The sequence below is a fragment of the Mizuhopecten yessoensis genome, unplaced genomic scaffold (assembly GCF_002113885.1).
Source record: "Mizuhopecten yessoensis strain PY_sf001 unplaced genomic scaffold, ASM211388v2 scaffold4627, whole genome shotgun sequence".
In the NCBI taxonomy this organism is placed as follows: Eukaryota; Metazoa; Mollusca; class Bivalvia; order Pectinida; family Pectinidae; genus Mizuhopecten; species Mizuhopecten yessoensis.
The window spans coordinates 431523-456471 of NW_018405641.1; the positions used below are offsets into that span (position 1 = coordinate 431523).

At 35.9% G+C, this 24949-nt stretch overlaps 1 protein-coding gene across 1 annotated transcript in view; it reads right to left on the minus strand.

Moving 5' to 3' along the window:
* Positions 1–9450: 9450 nt before the first annotated feature.
* The window catches only part of LOC110449485, a gene marked incomplete at its 5' end in the record, with an annotated part of 32249 nt that continues 16750 nt past the window's right edge, over positions 9451–24949 (minus strand). Inside the window, 6 exons of the mRNA XM_021496371.1 lie at positions 9451–10378; positions 14811–15539; positions 19741–20007; positions 21208–21325; positions 23521–23709; positions 24175–24294. Of these exons, the coding sequence (XP_021352046.1) occupies positions 10122–10378; positions 14811–15539; positions 19741–20007; positions 21208–21325; positions 23521–23709; positions 24175–24294 (1680 nt within the window). The remainder of the gene's footprint in view (positions 10379–14810; positions 15540–19740; positions 20008–21207; positions 21326–23520; positions 23710–24174; positions 24295–24949) is intronic.

The window sequence follows — 24949 nt, forward strand, 5'->3', positions numbered from 1 at the left end:
GTTTCAATATAACCGGCAGAATGACCAGACAGCAATCGTTCAACGAGAGGCATACTGAATATACTTCACTTGCAAATATATTCTAGACAATGATGAATGGTGCCTTAAAGTAGAGTTAGTTACTTTTTATCTCCAAATCTGGAAACGAAATGTTATGAGACACGCTCGTAAATGAGTGTGTATATGAAATATGATGAATCACGAAAACCGGAATATTTGTGTTTCATCAGAATATGGCCAAAAATGCGTACGCCCCTGACGATAAACAAATACTGGACGTAGTATCTCCCGAAACCCATTTCCGCACAATAAGTTCTTTAAACATTGCAGTATTTTTAGACGTAACTCAATACCTAAGACCTTACTGCGCTCTAATTGGTCTATTCTTTCAGACATTGACTTTCTTCCGTATATTTCGAAACATAATGCAATAACGCGGGCGTATTATCTGATGACGTCAGAAATATGAGTATTTCACTAAGTTCTCAAAGGTGTTCATAGTTGAGTCTGATTTAAGTTACGCAAGCATGTTATGGAAATTATCTTTATCTTCAGTAATCCTTTTTTTTTCAAGGAAAAACATTATTTAAGGAATTCTCTTTAGTTCATGAATACTTTATTGTAAAACTTGGGCCAGTCAGAGTGGGTGATTAGGTATATGAGTACTATGATATGGATAATAAACTGAGTCTCACTACGATAACCAATGTAAACCCCAGAGGCATGTTATACGATTCGTTTCTCCTTACAAAAGTATATTGGTATTGTTACATGACCCTGTGAATCAATCGTCACTACTGAGGACATCTGCATTGATAAAGATCACAATGATAGTTCTATATTACCAGTATACCAGAATGACATTTTATATTACCTGTATACCGTACTGATAGTTGTATATTACCTGTATACCAGAATGACAGAACTATAATACCTGTATAACTTAATGACATTTTATATTACCTGTATACCGTACTGATAGTTGTATATTACCTGTATACCAGAATGACAAATCTATATTACCTGTATACCAGAATGACAGTTCTATGATACCTGTATACCAGAATGACAGTTCTATGATACATGAATACCATAATGACATTTTATATTACCTGTATACCATAATGACAGTTGTATATTACCTGTATACCATAATGACAGTTCTTTATTACATGTATACCATAATGACATTTTATATTACCTGTATACCATACTGATAGTTGTATATTACCTGAATACCAGAATGACAGATCTATAATACCTGTATACCATAATGACAGTTCTATATTACCTGTATACCTTAATGATCGTTCTATGTTACCTGGATACCATCATGATCGTTCTATATTACCTTTATACCATCATGATCGTTCTATATTACCTTTTATACCATTATGATCGTTCTATGTTACCTGGATGAGCGCATGATTTTTGATGAAGGCCTGTTTACCATCATGATCGTTCTGTATTACCTGTATACCATAATGATCGTTCTATATTACCTGTATACCATAATGACAGTTCTATATTACCTGTATAACATTATGACAGTTCTATATTACATGTATACCATAATGACAGTTCTATATTACCTGTTTACCATCATGATCGTTATATATTACATGTATACGATAATGACAGTTCTATATTACCTGTATACCATAATGACAGTTCTATATTACCTGTATACCATAATGATCGTTCTATGTTACCTGGATACCATCATGATCGTTCTATATTACCTTTATACCATCATGATCGTTCTATATTACCTTTATACCATTATGATCGTTCTATGTTACCTGGATATTATTATGGTCGTTCTACATTACCTGTATACCATCATGATCGTTCTGTATTACATGTATACCATAATGACAGTTCTATATTACCTGTATACCATCATGATCGTTCAATTTTACCTGTATACCATAATGACAGTTCTATGTTACCTGTATACCATCATGATCGTTCTATATTACCTTGATACTATAATGATCGTTCTATATTACCTGTATACCATAATGACAGTTCTATATTACCTGTATACCATAATGACAGTTCTATATTACCTGTATACCATCATGATTGTTCTGTATTACCTGTATACCATCATGATCGTTCTGTATTATCTGTATACCATTATGACAGTTCTATATTACCTGTATACCATAATGACAGTTGTATATAACCTGTATACCATAATGACAGTTGTATATTACCAGTATACCATAATGATCGTTCTATATTACATTTATACCGTCATGATCGTTCTGTATAACCTGTATACCATAATGACAGTTCTATATTACCTGTATACCATCATGATCGTTTTATGTTACCTGGATACCATTATGGTCGTTCTATATTACCTGTATACAATAATGCTCGTTCTTTATTACCTGTATACCATAATGACAGTTCAATTTTACCTGTATACCATGATGACAGTTCTATATTACCTGTATACCATCATGATCGTTCTATATTACCTGTATACCATAATAACAGTTCTATATTACCTGTTTACCATCATGATCGTTCTATATTACCTGTATACCATAATTACAGTTCTATATTACATGTATACCATAATGACAGTTCTATATTTCCTGTATACCATAATTACAGTTCTATATTACATGCATACGATAATGACAGTTCTATATTACCTGTATACCATAATGACAGTTCTATATTACCTGTTTACCATCATGATCGTTTTATATTACCTGTATACCATAATTACAGTTCTATATTACATGCATACGATAATGAGTTCTATATTACCTGTTTACCATAATGACAGTTCTATATTACCTGTTTACCATCATGATCGTTCTATATTACATGTATACGATAATGACAGTTCTATATTACGTGTTTACCATCATGATTGTTCTATATTACATGTATACGATAATGACAGTTCTATATTACCTGTATACCATAATGACAGTTCTATATTACCTGTATACCATAATGATCGTTCTATATTACCTGTATACAATAATGATCGTTCTATATTACCTGTATACCATAATGACAGTTCTATATTACCTGTATAACATTATGACAGTTCTATATTACATGTATACCATAATGACAGTTCTATATTACCTGTATACCATAATGGCAATTCTATATTACCTGTATACCATAATGATCGTTCTATATTACCTGTATACCATAATGATCGTTCTATTTTATTTGTATACCACATAAACAGTTCTATTTTTTTTTTTTTTTATGTTTATTCATCCATCCAATGCAAATGACATAATTTTTTTCAGTTTTGTTCTGTACGTTTCATACTGAAAGAAAACGGTGATTTTGTCCATATTGCTTTTAAAGTTACAAGCACTGTATAAGAAAATAAAGTAAGTAATTAATAAAGGGTAGTTGAATCAATAATTCAATTTCGTGTGGATGATGATCATAACGTGTTCCATTCAGAACTTTTTGTATCAACAGGTTCATATTTAATTTCCCTTAAAAAAGAAAACTTTCAAACATTTGTTACCATAATGATTTTTATTATCACAATCATAACATATATATAAGTGATCAACAAACATTAAGTGTAATGATGTATAATTCAACAGATTCTTTTTTTAATTACTGTTAGCCTGGAACCCTTTATACATGTATCATGCCTTGTAGATATATCATAGATAATCATACAGATGTAAATACCCCGACTCCACCTCATTCAGTATAGTATCATGGAGTGGAAACATGTACAGGCAACAGTTTTTAGACTCGATCTCTACAAGATTTATTTGATTCCATAATACATGTAATTAGGTGCAGCAAGGAACCCAATCAATACAAAGGGAGGTAATTATCCTATTCCACCAGTCCACAATTATATTTTAACCTTTCACCCCTAGGTAACTTTAGTGGACTCTACCATGCATATATTGGGATAAGTCCATTATAGTCTATAATTGTGAAAGGGTTAAAACAAATTTGAAAATATTGTTACATTTAAAAAGGCGTTATACTTCCATTTAAGTATGTTCAAGAATATCATTCTTGTACTTGTGCAGCCAGTTACAGTAAAAAGTCTGTAAAAGTACCACTGCCAACAGCCAAAGTGTTTTTAGGTCCAAATACATAAAAAATATAACTGCTAGAATAAGCATGAAATAAGTTTGTAATATGTCAAAGGAGGAAAAACACCTTTTTAATACTTATTTACTAATTTTCATAGCCAGATCGAAGCACATATTTGGTTTATTTTTTGAAATTCATGCAATATTTATGAAATAAAACATGTGATTTTTTGAAGCTCTGTGGTCTGGCCCTTGCCTTCCTGAAAGCACTGTAGTATTTCCAATGTGATGACAAAATCATTTGCCAGAAACATTACCAAAAACAATATTGCCCAGACATCGCACCTCTTTTGCCAATGTTCCGTCATGTCATTTAATGATTAGATACATTCAGGAGAGGGCTATAACACTTTCTGACCTGGCAACAGTTTTTAATTAAAAAGCATTTTCGACTGGTTGGAATAAAATTAATGAATAAAAATATGTAATAACACTACTGCTTGTATTATTAAAAAGGAATATCATAGGGTAATAATAAGTTTCATGTTTCAGCAAAACCAATAATTATAAGATTTGCAAAATTATGTGTACATTACATGTCACATTTTACCTATAGCTATGACACAGCTATATTATTACTTACATAGCTGGTATTCCTTGTCATTTTCACCAGTGAAATATCAGGAATTAATATTTTTTCATATTATTCCCGACAAGTGATTGGACAGAAGTGCATCACGTGTCCACCGATAAAAACTGATATTGACTTGGAGCGCATGATTTTTGATGAAGGACTGGGTGTTTCTAAAAATAGAATTATGACGTAAAAAAAAAAAAAACGTATCTCCAAACGAACGCATCGTCCCGCTTCCGTAGATTTTTGCGGGGATTTTTTTTCAAATTGCTAACATTACTCTTTTGAAAATAATAAAACAGTTGTAGCCTTTGACTTCGGTCGATACCTGGATTTATCGCCCCGAGAAAAGATATATTGCCCTCGGACTGCGTCCTCTGTTAATATATCTTTTCTCGGGTCGATAAATCCAGGTATCGACCTCAGCCAAAGGCTATAATTGAATATTATTCATTTAATAAAAAAACTTATACTGCAGTGAAGATATCACTTTTAATATTGTCCAATCAGAATGGTACTTTAAATTCTGCTTACGTCATAGCTATAGATTTTCAGTTTTAAGTTCAAATGAAGCGACAGCAGAATAAGTTGTAATTTTGTTCCACTTTTGCAACATACATCATTGTATTTATATAACTACACAATTTATATCAGTTTGTTTGGAAATATTACCAGAAAATACATGTAGCTGCAAATGGCAGGATGGTGTTGAGTAACCCATTCAAAATGGCAATCTGTCCTGTTGTCAGGCATGACATCCTTAGATCTTAACATCAAATAATATGAAAGCGCAAAGCCTTAAAAGAGCGTAGCTTTTGTTGATCTCTGATATTTACTGATTCAGAATACAACTTTCAGAATGAGATGAGATAAACTCGGCTAGTCAAGGAATAACAATAAAACACAAGCTCTAATAAGATTAAAACCGGGCCAAGTTCGGCCCTTTTTTTAAAATTAAAGTCCGTTCTAGGAAGTATGGCAGCACGTCCGTTTTTGAACATTATTTAACTTTTCCTAACGGAAATTCGGATGGCCGAACAAGCCCATTGGAATCAGCTTAATTATGACGTCATAAAGCATACAACGTCAGATTTTAGCCCCAATTTTACTACTTTTTATGTGTTAACTACATGGGCCGACCTTGCCACGGTATTATTGGTCGAACCTGTTCGGGCCCAAATTGATATTTCAATAAATTCTTATCGTACAGCAATATGGTAGTGAGTGATTGGCTTGGCTTTTGTGTATATCATTTGAAGCTGTCAGTGTGTTACACTGACGTTTGACTGTAAAAAAGTAGCAATTCCGTTTCAATGTGCATATTACATGTTTGACGATTAGTCTAAGTAAATGTATAGAGATGTAAGTTAAAAAGATGAAATTATAAAAGAAAACATTGTAATACTTTGATGTAACTGAAACTGTCTTTATATGGATATGTAGTCTCAATTACTGTTCCATCCTGAAACACCGGATTGAATTTCAAATTTTGTAACTGTCACCGAGTTTTGACAGGTAATGATGCCAAATAGAATTACAGTTTCTGTCTGTAACTTGTTATAAATCGGCACTCGTTGTGAAAAAGTGATACATTGCTGAAAAAGGGCATTGCACTTGGGTTGGTTGTCTGGAAAATTATTGCTAATTTCGTCATAAATGCATTTTCCATTGCTTCTTTTATGAGTGGTGATGCATAAATAGTGTAAAGACTATATCCAGACTTTCAAAAATGTTAATTGTTTCCTTTATATTCTCAACATATGGAAATCAAAAGCTGATGAAATTTTAAATGATCTCTTTTTGACTCTATCTCCCGGTAGAAATATCAACAGAACCGGCCGGTTGATGACAAAAAAGACCTTCAGAAAATATCCGCATTTTTACGTTTTGTGCCTGTGGAAACTGAAATTTAAAAAAAGTCTTGAAGCATTGACAAAAAGATAAATGCAACGGACATCAGTTTCAGAATTTTCCGGTTATTTTTCATCCTTCCGGAAATAACCGATGAAGGCCGATGGATTATGACGCATTGTGACACGTTGTGACGTCATGGTATGATAATCTCTGAACGAAGTTTCATGCCTGTTAGTATCACATTTTATGTGATAGACCTTTTTCACTCAGAATGTATATCATTTGTTATCTAAATAAACAAGTAACCTGAAGATTGTTTTCACTATATGAAGATATTCATGTATGGGTTGAAACACAATTGTCTTTGCTTCAAGGATGCATTTCCTGTTTCCCCACTGGACGTCTGCTTCTGGACGAAAAAAATTAAAGGCAACGGGTAGAAAGGGGAAGCAACTCTGTTTACGCACGCATGTGTTACCATTAAAGAGCTTCGCTCGGGCGCGTTTGGCGCCCGTGAGCTACACTCTTATTAAGCCACTAATTCCCCCATTTTTATGCAGCAATATTTGTGTTGTGTTACTTTAAAAAATGTAATAAATAGAAAATAAAATGGTTTTCCAATTGAATATCATAGATATATCAATCCTATGGTAAGATATATTTATATTTTCACCCATTCTTTGCGTTCGAGAAAAATATCTTTATTCTATCATACATCTAGATCTACTTATAGAAAGTACAGTGTATATGACATTCAATGGGAAACCACTAAATATCCTCTACATTCATAACCTCCCTGTCACTTGTGATTATTTATAAGTTATCTTAAAAATAAGTGGCCAATGCATTAAAAAATGCCAGCTCAGCAAAACTGGTTCAAAATGGATTGTGTGCCATCCACTAAGGTTTTATCATATGTATCATCATAGAATTCAAAGAAAGTTAAAAAAGAATAAACTCATAAATAGTTTAACATTATCTCAGGAATTAAATATTTCATTAATGTTCATGAACTCAAAAACAAATTCCTAACCTCAGGAAATCATCATTGTTCAGGACCATAGCTCATGAAAAATCATGAATACTAAATTCATGAACGTTTTGATTTACAAGTTCATGATATAAATATTCTTAAGTTCATAAACTTTCATGAAAATGCATACATGTAATAGCTTATTAATAATGCCCAATGTCAAGCCCTTAATATTAAATGAAATTTAATTGATAGTACCTAGATAGGTCAAGGTCATTTTCGTTCTCAAACTTTGTTGGGCTCTAGCTAACAAAGCTATCACCCAATTATCATGACTGTAGGCCTGTCCATTCTTCAGAGGAAATCGTTTCAAAGGAAGAGTTGACGGACAGACCGACGACAGACGCCGCACCATGGCATAAGCTCGCCAGCCCTTTGGGCAGGTGAGCTAAAAACAGGATGTTGATCTAAGTTATCAATAATGCTTAATAATTTATTTAGTTTAAAAACCCACTTGTCCAAATGCATGAGGTGGCTGTACGAATATTTCAAATTAGACATGATATTTACTATCTGTGTCTTTCATGAAATCACTCATAACAGCTCATCAACTTCTAGTTATCTGAATTCATGTATTGTTCATGAAAAGATATGAAATCATGAACACCATCTCACAGGCACAAAATTATTAAAATGGTTGAAAATATGACATGAGATGCAAATTAAATTACAAAGCCGTGAGTATAAAGCTTTGTATAAATTATACATTCTAGGTTGACTAATACAGCTAGGAAACATAATACTATCTACTGATTATCTTTGGTGGACAGATGACATCGTCATATTGGTATAAACATGCATTAATATTGTAGTGCACCTCTCATCAAAAACGTACGTACTGAAAAAAAAATAAAAAAATAAACGTACGAGCACCAAAGAATATGTTCGTTGCCAACTGCGTTCATACCACCGTTCATGCCGTCATAATGAAGGTCAATCCTTATATAATACCCTAACTATTTCCATTTTACAACCTGTTGATGATACAAGCATTTAGTTTAAACAAATGGTATTCAGTTCTACAAGCAATAATGTACAAAAATATAGTCAAACCTTTACAAAACCGCTCCTATTGTGTAACAATCTCTCCTAGGGGACCACGTGCACTGTGGTCTCATCACAACAATGCAATTTACAAAATATATCAATACTCTGTTAACAGACCATCTGTAAGAAGATACCATTGAGCCTGATTTCCTTTGGCTGTCTCATACTAAACATTGGACTGTTTTATAGTGATCTAATAACTATGACATTTAACATGTGTCCTCTCAGAAACCCACTGAAATCTACAACACTGCAGATGACTAAACAAACTGCTGGTTGAAAGATGACAAGAGTGGGTGCCCACCATCATAAGATCTTCTTGGATCTATGTAACTTTGGATTTTTTTTTTGACCTACAACCTGTTAATGCATCTTTTAGTAACTTTTGATCAAAGCTTCATACTGCAGTAATTGGCATGTCATACTTGCCAACTCTCCCTATTTAGGATGGAGACTTCCGATTTTGGACCTTAAAATTAAGCATTTTCAACCAGTGAATTTGCTAAACTCTTCCTACTATCAAAGTTCTGCTGATTTCTTATTAAAGGACAGCTCAAAAGACGCCAATTATGTGCTTTATGAGAAATAAGGCAACAAAACAAATTCAATTGACGAAATCCAGGATGGCTGTTTTGCAGCCATATTACTGACAAAAACTAAGAAATAACAAGAACCTACATATGAAATTCTAGAAAGATCTGTCGAGGAGCTAGGCTTGCTAAATGTACTTGAGAAAAAGCAATAACAAATTTTTACCATCAAAATAAAAGATGGCTGTATCTTCTGACCAGTCTCAAAATAAAACATACACAACTAAAGACCAAAGCTGGACTGGGTCAATCATCAGCAAAAAAGGTACGTAGCTCAATTGGTAGAGCATCCGTCTAGAGTTTGGAGGGTGCCAGGTTTGAAACCTGAACTGGCTGTTGCATTTCTCTTTCTCCTGTTACAAAGTTGGCCAACTTTTGTTTCAAGCACTGGGTAAATGCTTGGTAAGGGGATATCGGAACCTAAGTTGTAAATAGTTGTGTCTTTGGGTGGAAGATTAGAAATAGGTAGTAGGAATGTAGCAGAACTGGACTGAGTCAATCATCGGCGACCAGGTAGCTCAACTGATAAAGCTAGAGCTTGGAGGGTGCCGGGTTCGATTCCCAGTCTGGACGTTTCATTTCTCTTTCTCCTGTTACAAATCAGTTATTTCAGAGAATTCTATCTAGTTTTTCTTGAGTAGTAATGATAGTCAATTTTAACAGTAAAAATCTAAGACGGCTACCTGGCAACTTTCCCAACTAATCTCAAAATTGTACAGGCACAAGTTAAAAGAACCAAGGGGATGTTACATTGTACATATAAAAATTGAGAAATTTGGTAAATAAAACATGTTATACTGTGTTCCTTAATTCACTTTGTATCACACACTTATAAATAATGATAAATCAGATTGAAAATAAAGTGCATGGTCATAAATACATAGCACGTTATTTCTGCCTCAATCTCACTGGCGGTCATATGTAATTATGTACTCGGGGTAACATTGATTTTTGTCGTAAACAACAAACTCCCTGAAAAGCCATTGTCCGTCAGCTACTACAGAGTTATAGGTGTAACTATGATTGATACACTTCTCCTTGTTGCAAGTTTTACATGGTGGCAGACTGTACTTGAAGGGTGTGGAGGTTACAAACATGTCACCAAGTAATAGTCGCATCAGAAGCATCTTCCTTCCTCCCAACTGCCGGGTCTTTGCCGAGTCTACAAGACACAACTACAGGTTGTCAATAGGCTGTTTAATCCAGGTAACGGTACAGATCAGTCAAACAGACAGACAACATCATTACTATATAGGGCACCGCATGTTTGATGTGAGGCCCAAATGAAATCTGCTATCAAATGCTATTTATAGATTTTTCTATCTCCTATTACAAAATTAGCAAGCTTTGAATGTTTGGCAATGGGATACCTGAACCTTGCTTGTAAATACCTTGCTTGTAAATAGTTGTGCTTTTGTGGCAAAGACTTAGAAAAAGGAGGGATGAATGGAGTGGAACTGGACTGGGTTGATTGTTGGTGACCAGTTCACTCAATTGGAATCCCGGTCTGGCCATGCATTTCTCTTTCTTCTATTAACTAAGTTATTTAATGCTGTTATTTCTTTTGACGCCTCTAGATCTGACAGTTGTGTGTTTAGTTAACAAAGCTGTATAGCTATTTAGCCCAGCAAACTAGATGCTAAAAGTAATCGCTCTAAAGACATCATGGTTTTATTTGTTAGAAAAGGATGTTTAAATAAGTCATTTGAAGTTTTCAATTTGACCTACCCAGGTATGTGACATTGAAAGTTTAACAAGAGGCCCAAGGGCCTTCGCGGTCACCTGAGTTATATATTATAGGTATGTACTGGTACCTCAATTTCCTTGTTGAGATGTGATGTGGAAATCAACATGTAAACAAAGTTAAATACAATACTTGTCGTGTCACCAAAGGATAAGAATAAAAAAAAAACTATTCAAATAAATTATTTTGCTATTGAGAAATATAATTATTGTTATTTAGCCAATTTTCGTTTCTGGCCAACCCCTGGGATAGGTCAGCATCTTACTTTCTGATACTATCTGGTTTCAATTTCATTATAACTATTCCAACCAAGTTTGAATTATTTCTTATATTTCCCTTTTGGGACCCCAACCTAGCCCCTGCGGATGGGGAAGGAATCCCAATTTTAAAATGTAGTACCCTCTTTCACAGAAGTTGGTTCTGACCAAGTTTGAATAATTTCCTGATGAAAATGAACAAAATATACACAAAAGTGTTATTTCCCTTATAAACTATAGCCAAAGGCAGAACGGATGGCCTGGGGGTACTGAAATTTACAATTTAAATAAAGCCCCTAAAGATCTTTCCATCCATGCAGAGAAATTGACTGTAGTACCAGACTAAGTCTGGAGAAGAAGATTTTTGAAATTTTGATTAATTTTCCCTTTGGGGCCCCACCCTGGCTCTAGGGGATGGGGCAGGAATCACAATTTTACAATTCAATACCATCTTTTTCCAAGGATGATTATCACCAAGTAAGAATGATTACCTATCCTAAATTAACAAAATATACCCAAAAGTGTTATTTCCCTACTTAAACTATAGTAAACTTGACCCCCTTCCCAAGGGAGAACGGATGGCTAAGGGGTACTAAAATTTACTATTTAAATCAAGCCCTTGATGATCTTTCCATCCATGCACAGACATTTACTGTAGTACCTCTGAGTCTCAGGAGAAGAAGATTTTTGAAATTTTGGTTAATTTTCCCCTTTTGGGCCCCGCCCTGGCCCCTGGGGTTGGGGCAGGAATCCCAATTTTACAATTATCTAGCCTCATCTACCAAGGATGATTCTGACTAAGTTTGAAAAAATTCCATCCAATGGTTCTTGAGAAGAAGTCGAAAATGTAAAAAGTTTACGTACAACGGACTGACGACGGACAAAGCCGGGCGGAAAGCGATCAGAATAGGTCCCTTGGACAAAACTCAGGTGACCTAAATATGATAATACTTCATTCTAACTAGTTCAACCAAGTGTGCTAAAAAGTAAGATATTGTTATCAAAATTTGTACAATGAGAATAAGGTATAAAAGGCTCAATGGGCCGTAACAGTTACCTGCGTTAAAATGCACTTGTTAGTTGTTATTGTGATGTGACAAAGAACGAAAGTATATAGAACTGAACAAGAGGCCCATGGGCCTTAACGGTCACCTGATATATTTATACAGAGAGTTGATTTTGTTTTTAACACAAACAGAAATATTATTCAAAGTGACAAAAAACAATAAAACCACCTTTATTCAATATCTCGCATACAGATTTAAGACTAAAAAGTATTTGAAACTAGCACCTCTGATTCTAAACAAGGAAAATGAAGAAATTTTAGCCCACTGACTCGTTTGACCCCCACCCTAAAGCCCTTGGGGGTAGGGCTGGCTCAAAATTTTCAAAGTATCAAACTGTCAACTCAGGCTTATAATTCCAATCAAGCTATAACATGTAATATTCAAAGTATCATTTGCCATTATAAACCATAATAAATTTTCAGGGCTCATATGTGAATACCATCAAACTGCTATCCAATACTGATAATGCTAACCTAAATTGAATTACTTCCAATGGAAATTAAACAAATGTTAGTCCAAAATGTGATTTCCCTATATAAACTATAGTAAAGTTTACCCCCTCCCCAGGGGGAAACCTGAGACCCCAGGGTCATAAATTTCACAATTTTGGTAGAGCACCTTACGACCCTTCCATCTATGAAGAGTGCTTGATTCTCCCATATCTGGGTCTTGAGAAGAAGATTTTTGAAATTTTAATAAAGTTGACCCTTTTTGGCCCCACCCATCAGCCCCGCGGGGGCAGTCAGGGCTCATATGTGCATACCACCAAACTGCTACCCAATACTGATAATGCTTACCTAAATTGAATTACCTTTAATGGCAATTAAACAAATGTTAGTCCAAAATGTGATTTCCCTATACAAACTATAGTAAAGTTTACCCCCTCTCCCCAGGGGGAAACGTAAGACCCAAGGGTCATGAAATTCACAATTTTGGTAAAGCACCTCAAGACCCTTCCATCTATGAAGAGTATTTGATTCTACCATATCTGAGTCTTGAGAAGAAGATTTTTGAAATTTTAGTCAATTTGACCCTTTTTAGCCCGCCCCTCAGGCCCCTACGGGCTGAGGACCAAACCGGCCACCGTTTTTGTTGACCTTTGGTCATAGAAGGTTTCTGCAAAATTTCATTGCAATTGGTTCAGGGGTTTTGGAGAAGAAGTTGAAAGAGGGATCTTGGCGCCGACCTTTGTACCATCTTCATTAGTTCTTTGTCAGTTCGATCTTTTCTCTTCTTTCATCTAATCTATTTGATCGAGTCATGTTAACAGTAAATGCACCATGAGGTAACTTTTGATCTAAACAATACTGATGTGTATGAAAGCCAACCTTCAAAGTGATTTTGTCGTTTCACATATTTACTAGTACAGTACTTAATGTGAAAGAAATAGAATCGATCATTGCAGTATGAGAAAGATCTGTTTAATTCTTCTTTTAATCCATTTTGTTTTATGATCAGTCTCAAAATATAACATGCACAACGAGGGATCAAGGGGAACCTACATATAAAATTTGAGAAAGATCCCTCCCATACTTCCCGAGAAATAGCGATAACAAACTTTCACTATCAAAATCCAAGATGGCTGCCTGTTGGCCATGTTGTTTATCCGATCAGTCTCAAAAGTTGCCCTGCACAGCTAAGGACCATGGGGAACCTACATATAAAATTTGAGAAAGACCTCTTGGGTACTTCTTGAGAAATACCAATAACAAGAATTGTTTAAGGACGGACTACGGACCACGGACCACGGACGCAGGGTGATTTGAATAGCCAACCATCAGATGATGGTGGGCTAAAAAGTCTTTCTGACTGTGGATTGGCTTATACAAAATGATGTTTGGGAGTGACCAACATTTATATAAAGCTAATTATCATCAGTAAAATGATAAAATAGTGCATGCAATAAGTAAATTTTACCCACTCAACTGGAAAAGATAAACTGCCATCATACGATTACAATTCTAATGTAGTTTAAATTATTTCCAACTGAAAATCAACAAAATACACCCAAAAAGGTGAATTCCCCGCATAAACCAAAGTAAGCAGGGAAAATGGTGGAGAATTTTGGCATGAGTGACCCTCGGGTTATGAAATTCACAATTTTGATAAAGCACCTATGGACCTTTTCTTCCACAAAGGGTTTGTTTCAAGCATATCTGGGTCTGATGAAGAAGATAATTGAAATTTTAGCCCATTTGACCACTTTTAGCTCCGGCCGTTGGAGGGTGAGACCATCTCTAGTTCTGATCCCCATCTCAGGTTTCATCAAATCCTGACAAACAGTTTATGAGAAAAACTTAAAATTTGTGATTGTTTACACACAATACAAGACGACGGACAAAAGGCAATCGGAGTGACTCAGGTGACTTTATAATAGCACTTGAATGGTTATACATTATTCTGTCTACAGAACAACAAAAGGTGTTTAAAAGTACACTTTGACCTGACTGCAAACATTAGATGTTTGTGAAGTATAACCACTATACAGGATAAGACAATCAAGGACAACAACATCAATCAACATACCTGCATATTGGTCAGCCTTGATGGAACACTCAGCTCCATAAATACCTTGACCAAACATGCCGTTACCCCCATAGCGAGGATCCAGTCCACTCTCGGAGATCCTCTTGATGCGCTCATCATCAGTTCCATGGAAGAAGTAATGCTCATTGATGTCTTTGAACGTGTCAGACAACAAATGGCTGTCAATATACTTAGAGGTTTGGATAGCCCCTTTCGTTTGCTGTGAGGTTGCCTCCAGAGCCAGACACCTACTGCTTCCTTTTGCTTTATGTTTGAAGAACAGTCTCCTCTCATTAGAATATCCTTCAAACAGTGAAAAATTCTCAATCCTTTCCACCTTCCTGACCACCAACTGAGAGTGAGACAACCCGTGGGCATCATTACCTTTGCCAACTAAATGACGTATAAATGTTTTTTCCACCAATGACTTTACAAACCTAAAGGTCACTGGGTCAACTGTAATTATTTCTGTTCTACTGGGTTGTTTAAAAAGTATTCTTGCATGGTCCATCAAACTGTAGCCATTCTTGAAGTGCTTCCAGTACTGAGGAGTAGGAGGATTCTCATACAGTTCCTGCCAATAAACTGGTGTACCGTGTTTAGCTCTATCAGGTGGGGTATATCTTTTGGGTGCTCGTTCTGCTGAAGATTCATGGAGAAGCTTATACACATTCTTTGTAACAGAAAGTACAGCATCCCTCTCACCAAATACTGTAATCTTCTTCTTATCTGTGAAAACAGAAAATACCTTTTTAAAGGATGTGAAAGCAAGGCAAAAGGTTCTATACATTTTACTGACCTTGACCTGAATAGAGCTGTGAGGCTTATTGGAGTGTTCCTGTGTAATGTGTTACTATTTCTATGTCAGTGTAAGGTTGAGACTACTGGTGTTTCAGTGAAGAGTTAAGGCTATAAGTATGTCTGTGTAAAGACTAATTAAGACTATTGATATGTTTGTGTAAAGAATTAAGACTAACAATTGTGTCTGTGCAGAATTAAGACTATTTGTGGTCTGTGTAAAGCATTAAGACTAAAAATGTGTCTGTGTAGAGTTTAGACTAGAAGTGTCTCTGTGTATAGAATTAAGACTATAAGCATCTTTGTGTAAAGAGTTAAGACTATGCGTATCTTTGTGTTTTGAGTTATAGGGACATCACGGCGAAGCATATTTCTTTATCAGTTTTTTTTAAAATACTACATACACATATCTAGAAAGTTTCCTTATGGAAAATAACGGTCAGATTTGGCTGATATAATATTCATTAAAATGAATTATTATAAGATAACTATCAGTATTGTTGCAGGTGGGAAGTATTCAAAGGAGTAAACAGCCTGGGTCCAGTAAAATGGTATGATTTAATTATATTGCAGAAGTAAAAGATGTTTTTTAATTAACATGCAAGATTCAAAGGTCCAGGATGAATAACTGAGGAGGGAGAACCTAAATCGGATCGCATAACAAAATAACTTTTAAATCTTAACTGTTTCAACAGTTCCAGTTTTCACATGATGTTGACTTAGAATGTATGATCATGCAACAATCCATGTCTATAAATAATTAGTTTTCCATTTCAAATAAAATCAGAATACACATTGAAAACGAGAAAAAGTAATTTGTTAACGTTGTTAAAATGGCGTGAGCGGCCGAGGACTGTGGCTTCTGTTTCTGATAAAAGGAATGAATTTAAACCATTATCCATGGACAAACTTCTATTCATGCCAATTCCACAGATTAGGGACGAGACAATATTTATTACCGGGATGCGACCGGTAATGAATTTGTGACTTAACTTAATTGCATGTCCTGTGTCCTTTATAGAATACAAAATATACTTGTCCCATGCCTGCAGTTGTGTTAAATAAGTCAATGTCCCATTATATAATTACAACAGAATAAAAAATGCCATAAAGAAAAGTTATCTCAACATAAAAAGGGTTCATTTACAAGTATGCTCAACAACAGAGAACTAAGGAAAGCAAGTTTACATGAATAAATAATGCAAAAAAAGTGGTCAAAGACATTGAATTGAAATTAAAAAAAACTCACAAACATTTCTCTTTTTAAACTCACAAACATTTCTCTTTTTTTACTACTTGTCAATGCATGCATACACTTTATGAAAACATTTGAAAAAGGGTATTCGTCTCATGAATATTCCTTTTTACAGACACGTTTGTCCCATGGTTGAGGGAACGTGTTTAGCCCCGGCCCCGTACCCATTTGGACCAGTCTCATTCCGGTAATACCGAGTAGATATATTGGGGTCCCTTTGCAAACTTTGCATCTCGGTCAGACTACCTGTGTTACTGCCTCGTGGCTTTATCAGCGTTATTTTTAACAGGGCTTTCCCAAACAATTTAAGTGGTCAAACTGGACATTTGGAACGGACTATGAATATGGGGATAGCAAGGTAACATAAGTGGAAGTGCATACAACACATACATTCATGAAAAAAATATGGCTCTTCACTTGATGTCCCTTCAAGTCTATATTACAAGTGTCTCTTCAAAAAGAGTTCAGACTATAAATGTGTCTTTGTAGGGTCACGACTATCTTTGTTTCTGTGTAAAGTCTAAAGACAATTGATATGTCTGTGTAAGGAATTGAGACTAAAAAATGTGTCTGAGCAGAGTTAAGACTATTAATGTGTCTATGTACAGAATTAAGACCATTTATGTCTTTAAATGTATTAAGAGTTAGGGTTTTTAATGTGTCTTTACATGTATAAAGGATTAAGGCTATTCATATGACTTTACATGTATAAAGGGTTAAGGCTATTCATGTGTCTTTACATGTATAAAGAGTTGAGGCTATTCATGTGTCTTTCAGGGTTGCCAACTCTCACGGTGTGAGACAAAATCTCACACATTCGTCACGCAGAGACGACCTTTCTCACGCATAATCATGTCTCACGCCATGTGAGCCATAAATCTCACGCATTCGAAAATATTCTCCCTCTATCCCCCGCGAAGCCATAAATCGGCAATTTTTAGCTTGGGTCGTACAAAGGGGAATAACTCTAATTGCAACGTTGTGCTTTGGAAGTGAGCCGACGCGAGGTGTCGCTTTACATCCGGTGGGAACGAATGTAAATATTTGGTAAGGTGAGTTGTTTTCACAATCGTCTGCTGGATAACCTATCAATCAATCAATCAAGTTGTTTTCACTCGTAAACTTAATATTGAACGTACCTATCGCACAGAAAAAGAAAGTTTTACTAATAATATCGTCGTGTATTAGGAAAGATTGTTTTAAGGTCGGGCCTTCACAAATATTAAGAGAAAACGATTACTGAATCAAGAACAGACAGTCGCTAAAGGCTGATGAAAAGTTCAAAGTTATTTTTTGCATTAAAGTGGCGTATATGATTTAACACACCTGAGACTTCTAGTAATAAACAATTTTAATCTGATGCAATGAAAAAATAACGAGTTTCGGGAAGTGCTTTGGCATGTTGGATAGACATAGTACGTAGGTAGTCAAATACATAATCATGCAACAAATCGGATTGCAAACGTGGTATAAATGCTAAGGGTCTAACTGTTATTTGTTGCTTAGGATAGTAGCCAGAAGTAACTGTAAAATATTTTTCCACTGTCAAATAATCATATTTTTTTTTTCTTTCATGTTATGAACTTTTTCATGTTACTATGGTAAAGTTCTTACTTTTGATATGAACCGTCATTTTTTTAACAGGTCATGGAAATACAGAAAAAAAAGACTGGTACCTGTTCTAGCCAAGGGTGGAATCGTTACAAGAAAGCCCTTTGATTATATAATGTGTTGCATTTCTGATGTCAGTTTTTTTTGTGTGATAAATAAAAGTCTTTTATATATCTGCAAAAAATGTTTTGTTTTATATTCCTACAAAGATCTTGAAGTGAAAATATCAACAATGCAGATGTTATAGTAGTCAGAGAAAGCCAGGATTTGTTTGATACATTTGTAAATGTTATCTTAACACCCAAAACTACGTTACCCCGCGACGCCGTCAAAGTCTCACACATTGTAAAACCCAGTGGAGGGAGATCTCCCACACTGGACTCCTAAGAGGTTGGCAACCCTGGTCTTTACATGTATAAAGAGTTGAGGCTATTCATGTGTCTTTACATGTATAAAGAGTTACAGTTTAAGGCTATTCATGTGTCTTTACATGTATGAAGAGTTGAGGCTATTCATGTGTCTTTACATGTATAAAGAGTTCAGGCTATTCATGCGTTTTTACATGTATAAAGAGTTGAGGCTATTCATGTGTTTTTACATGTATAAAGAGTTCAGGCTATTCATGTGTCTTTACATGTATAAAGAATTGAGGCTATTCATGTGTTTTTACATGTATAAAGGGTTAAGGCTATTCATGTGTCTTTACATGTATAAAGAGTTACAGTTTAAGGCTATTCATGTGTCTTTACATGTATGAAGAGTTGAGGCTATTCATGTGTCTTTACATGTATAAAGAGTTCAGGCTATTCATGTGTCTTAACATGTATAATGAGTTACAGTTTAAGGCTATTCATGTGTCTTTACATGTATAAAGAGTTGAGGCTATTCATGTGTCTTTACATGTATAAAGAGTGCAGGCTATTCATGTGTCTTTACATGCATAAAGAGTGCAGGCTATTCATGTGACTTTACATGTATAAAGAGTTACAGTTTAAGGCTATTCATGTGTCTTTACATGTATGAAGAGTTGAGGCTATTCATGTGTCTTTACATGTATAAAGAGTTCAGGCTATTCATGTGCCTGTATATTGGGATAGGAATGGTTAGATAATTTGTAAGCTGCATGTAGGACTTAACTTTCAAAAGAGAACTTGATATGCTACCCTTGATATTAACTGAAATACAATTGTTGATAGAAACCATTCTACTTTCTTTATATATGTATTTTACATTATATTATCAGGTGTAGACAACTGACATGATTACCCTGTTCAATCTTCACTCGAGCAGCTTTTCCACTACAAAGTTGATGAATACTCTTCTTTTCCACTTTATCAGTATGAAGTTGTATTTTTTCTTTTGCTAGGAAGTTTTTCCTCATGTCTGCTGAGAGAGAGCTCTGAAGCTGCTTTCCCTTCTCCTTTGGTGTACAGAACAAGGTCATACAGCCAGGTGAAGTGTCTGACCTTGGCCTTGGAAGTGCTAAAGGACTGATTGCTTCCTGTCTACCGTTGCCAGGTGAATGGAAGGGAGCTGGAATTTATAAGACTTGACTTTACAGAATAACCATAATTAAATTGTTATGTAAATATAGCAACGTAAGGCATTTTACGTTCCTGTAAGCTTTGTTTTGTACTTGAAATATAACTTAATAATATAAAGTTTTAGTTGTAATAAAGTTGTGAAACTGAGAAAGTTTTATTGCAATAGTATTGTCAAAATTTTCTGTAGAACAAATTTCCATGGAATGTATTATAAATCCATAAATAAGTCTCCATTCAAATGAACATGAAAATAAACCTCTCATAAAAATGACATCAATTATAGAAGTATGCCTATTTGTAAGTCATAATGGTATCATAAGTTTTGAACAGACCTATATCCATAAAATTTCAGACAAGTTCAAAGACAAAAAATATCCAGGATATTCTCTATCATAAATAACATATATGAATTCATTATTTGATTTTGACATCTTGAGTATCTATTAATTTGGTGTATCGTCACCCTGCATCTTCACACTCATCTATAAATGTCTCTTTTCAGTAATAATAAGTGTATAACAGAAATTATATTACCAGAGGTAGATGCCAATTCGATATAGACACACCACTAACTACAATGTGGAGGATGTATCAAAAGAAGAATGGGAAATACTATAACAACACAACTGTGTAGGCATGGAAAATAGCTAGGACACAGGAGTTGGTATTGAGAATTCTCTCCTCTAACTTCACATTCTTTCTGGCCTCATTCTATGATGTCCCTACTTCCCTGTTGATCCCCTACCAACACATCACACCCAGCTCCTTTCCCATATCACTCCCCTCCTGATTGATACTCACAGCTGAATTATGATAATATTCACCTATCAATATTTAGGCTGGAACTAAAGAAATATAACAGAAAACCCAAGCACACCTCATCCATGTATTTTGTCTCTGATTTCTGTTGGAACTGAAGGGTCATATTCTCCTTACTACCAACATCAGATCCTTGTAGTGAATTAGATCTGGCAGGTCAGATATGTAAGCTAAGCATGAGTTACTCCCCTTGGAAAAAGTAAGTACAAGAATGTTCCAGCGCTGTGAGAATATTAGGGCAACACTTTCCCTTCTCCCTGAATCTCTGCAGATTATTTATTTAATTATGCCAGTTACATTTAGACCTACACGGTAACATATATCCCTTCCTTCCTGACTCCCATGTAGAGATATCTAGATACGTAAATACCTTGTGCTTGAGAAGTAGGACGTTGAGATGGGTAGTCACTCCTGTCTTCCTCCTTCTCCTCCAGTTGTTTGATAAAAACCTCCAGTTGTTGCGGGTCGTAGATAACAAACCTCACATCCTGAAATTTTAAAAAAATGACAAAAAGACCATTATGAGAGATTTGAAATGAACAATACTTGAAATAATGATGAGGTCCATCATTGAACTTTTTTTTATCTGTTTAGTTATGACAAGCAAAACAGTCTGAAAGAATGTATGAAGGGAGATTAAATCAGAAACTGGGAAATGCATGTATGAATTATCATCTTTTATTTCCAAGAGTTAAACAGTTCTAATTCTTGTTCATTCCTGAGTTAATGCTAAAGGGCTAACCACTACTAAAGGGAATAATATGCACCCTGACACAGTTTATCTACTTACTGTCCGACTGGTGCCCTGTTTACTTCCTGTGACAGACCCTACTTACTGTCCGACTGTTGCCCTGTTTACTTCCTGTGACAGACCCTGACACAGTGTATAGACATACTGCCCGACTGGTGCCCTGTTTACTTCCTGTGACAGACCCTGACACAGTGTATATATACTTACTGTCCGACTGGTGCCCTGTTTACTCCCTGTGACAGACCCTGACACAGTGTATATACATACTGCCCGACTGGTGCCCTGTTTACTGCCTGTGACAGACCCTGACACAGTGTATAGACATGCTGCCCGACTGGTGCCCTGTTTACTTCCTGTGACAGACCCTACTTACTGTCAGACTGTTGCCCTGTTTACTGGCTGTGACAGACCCTGACACAGAGTATATACATACTGCCCGACTGGTGCCCTGTTTACTGGCTGTGACAGACCCTGACACAGTGTATATACATACTGCCCGACTGGTGCCCTGTTTACTGGCTGTGACAGACCCTGACACAGGGTATATACTTACTGTCAGACTGGTGCCCTGTTTACTTGCTGTGACAGACCCTGACACAGTTTATATACTTACTGTCCGACTGGTGCCCTGTTTACTGGCTGTGCCAGCCCCTGACACAGTGTATATACTTACTGGCAGACTGGTGTCCTGTTTACTGGCTGTGGCAGACCCTGACACAGTTTATATACTTACTGTCCGACTGGTGCCCTGTTTACTTACTGTGACAGACCCTGACACAGTGTATGTACTTACTGTCAGACTGGTGCCCTGTTTCCTGGCTGTGACAGACCCTGACACAGAGTATATACATACTGCCCGACTGGTGCCCTGTTTACTGGCTGTGGCAGACCCTGACACAGAGTATATACTTACTGTCCGACTGGTGTCATGTTTACTGGCTTTGACAGACCCTGACACAGTTTATATACTTACTGTCCGACTGGTGCCCTGTTTACTAGCTGTGACAGACCCTGACACAGTGTATAAACTTACTGTCCGACTGGTGCCCTGTTTACTAGCTGTGACAGACCCTGACACAGTGTCTATACTTACTGTCCGACTGGTGCCCTGTTTACTGGCTGTGCCAGCCCCTGACACAGTGTATATACTTACTGTCAGACTGGGGCCCTGTTTACTTCCTGTGACAGACCTTTACACAGTGTATATACTTACTGTCAGACTGGTGCCCTGTTTCCTGGCTGTGACAGACCCTGACACAGGGTATATACTTACTGTCAGACTGGTGTCCTGTTTACAGGCTGTGACAGACCCTGACACAGCGTATATACTTACTGTCAGACTGGTGTCCTGTTTACTGGCTGTGACAGACCCTGACACAGTTTATATACTTTCTGTCAGACTGGTGTCCTGTTTACTTGCTGTGACAGACCCTGACACAGTGTATATACTTACTGTCCGACTGGTGTCCTGTTTACTTGCTGTGACAGACCCTGACACAGTGTATATACTTATTGTCTGACTGGTATCCTGTTTACTGGCTGTGTCAGACCCTGACACAGTTTATATACTTTCTGTCCGACTGGTGTCCTGTTTACTTGCTGTGACAGACCCTGACACAGTTTATATACTTACTGTCCGACTGGTGCCCTGTTTACTTGCTGTGACAGACCCTGACACAGTTTATATACTTACTGTCCGACTGGTGCCCTGTTTACTGGCTGTGGCAGACCCTGACACAGTGTATATACTTACTGTCAGACTGGGGCCCTGTTTACTTCCTGTGACAGACCCTGACACAGTGTATATACTTACTGTCAGACTGGTGCCCTGTTTACTGGCTGTGACAGACCCTGACACAGTTTATATACTTACTGTCTGACTGGTGTCCTGTTTGGCTGTGACAGACCCTGACATAGTGTATATATACTTACCGTCAGATCTAGACTGGTGCCCTTTTTACAGGCTGTGATGGCCCCCGATACCATACACTCAGCTATGAATGGAACAGGGTACTCTAGGAGTCTTCCTGTACCAACAGCGGGGAAGGCAATTGATGTTGCCCTCAGATTTTTTGCCATCGAAAATGTCTCCGCAAGAGCTGACTCTATTTCATGCTTCAGCTACTCAAGAAAAGTGATGATTATATTAATAAGATTTAAGAGAAATGTTTATATCCACCTCATTAATATCTGTAGCAAATGAGCAAAAATTGATTAGCTTTGGATAAATGGATATGAAATGGGTTTATATTTATTATGCTGTTGATGAAGTGAAGATTGAATATTCATTTTAACTTGTCAAAATGTTTGGAATGTCAGTTCTATATACCAACCGACTGCATATGAATTGGTAACAACTTTATATGCCAACATCCTGCAAAATACCCGTAAACGCTTTTTAAGCCATAGTGTCTGCAATCTTAGCATTTCTAGTTGTCAAATATTGATTATAGTTATTCTCATGTTAGAATGGAACAGCACTATCACATTACGTATAATATCTCGACAGATATCTAGAAAAAACAATTCTATTAGCATATCCACTATAAATAAATAAATTCAGACGTATTGTTAGAAATCACCCACCGTTGTTTTCTGATCATGTTGCCATTTCCGTAAGATCATGTGACACACATTCTGGCACAGGAGGCCGCCAGAACTCACGGTAAAAACTACATTGCCTCCAAAGTCAAACCTTTTGAAAGCCTGAAAAGTTGACACATACTTTAAGGAAACATCATCAACACGAAAAATGAATTAAACATTATCAACATGTCACATAAATACACAGTAGTAAATGATGGTTAGGAATAAACCTTATTGATGGGCTTCCAAAGATGACACCTCTGTATTGTTATCAGACAAATACCATGATTCACTGATCATTGACAGACTTATCCAACCACTAATCAATATACTCCATCACTCGCAGCATCAATACATATATCATCCCATAAAGGATGTATTAATTGTATCTTAATTCAAATTACTGTTAACAGATTTGAATTCATGCAGAGTTATTTTTGTATTTTTGTCAGGATATAAATGTTTGAACAGCATAGAAATTTCGTAAAATAAGGTCAGTCAATGATAAATTGTATTTCAACAAAGTAAAACATTCAAACTGTTGGAACATTTTATATTGTTCTTATTTCTATAGTAATACTGTTGTATATATTTACTATGTTGAAATACTGTTTTAGTATTTTAACATCATGAACTATTCTATGTGTCTGTATCAAAATCTTAACAGTACACCATGATTATAGAGTGATTGAAATGCAAATTTAATTGGTTGTAACCTTTTAATATATATAACAATATTTGTCAATAAAGCAAGCTGTTTGTCGTCTTTGCATTG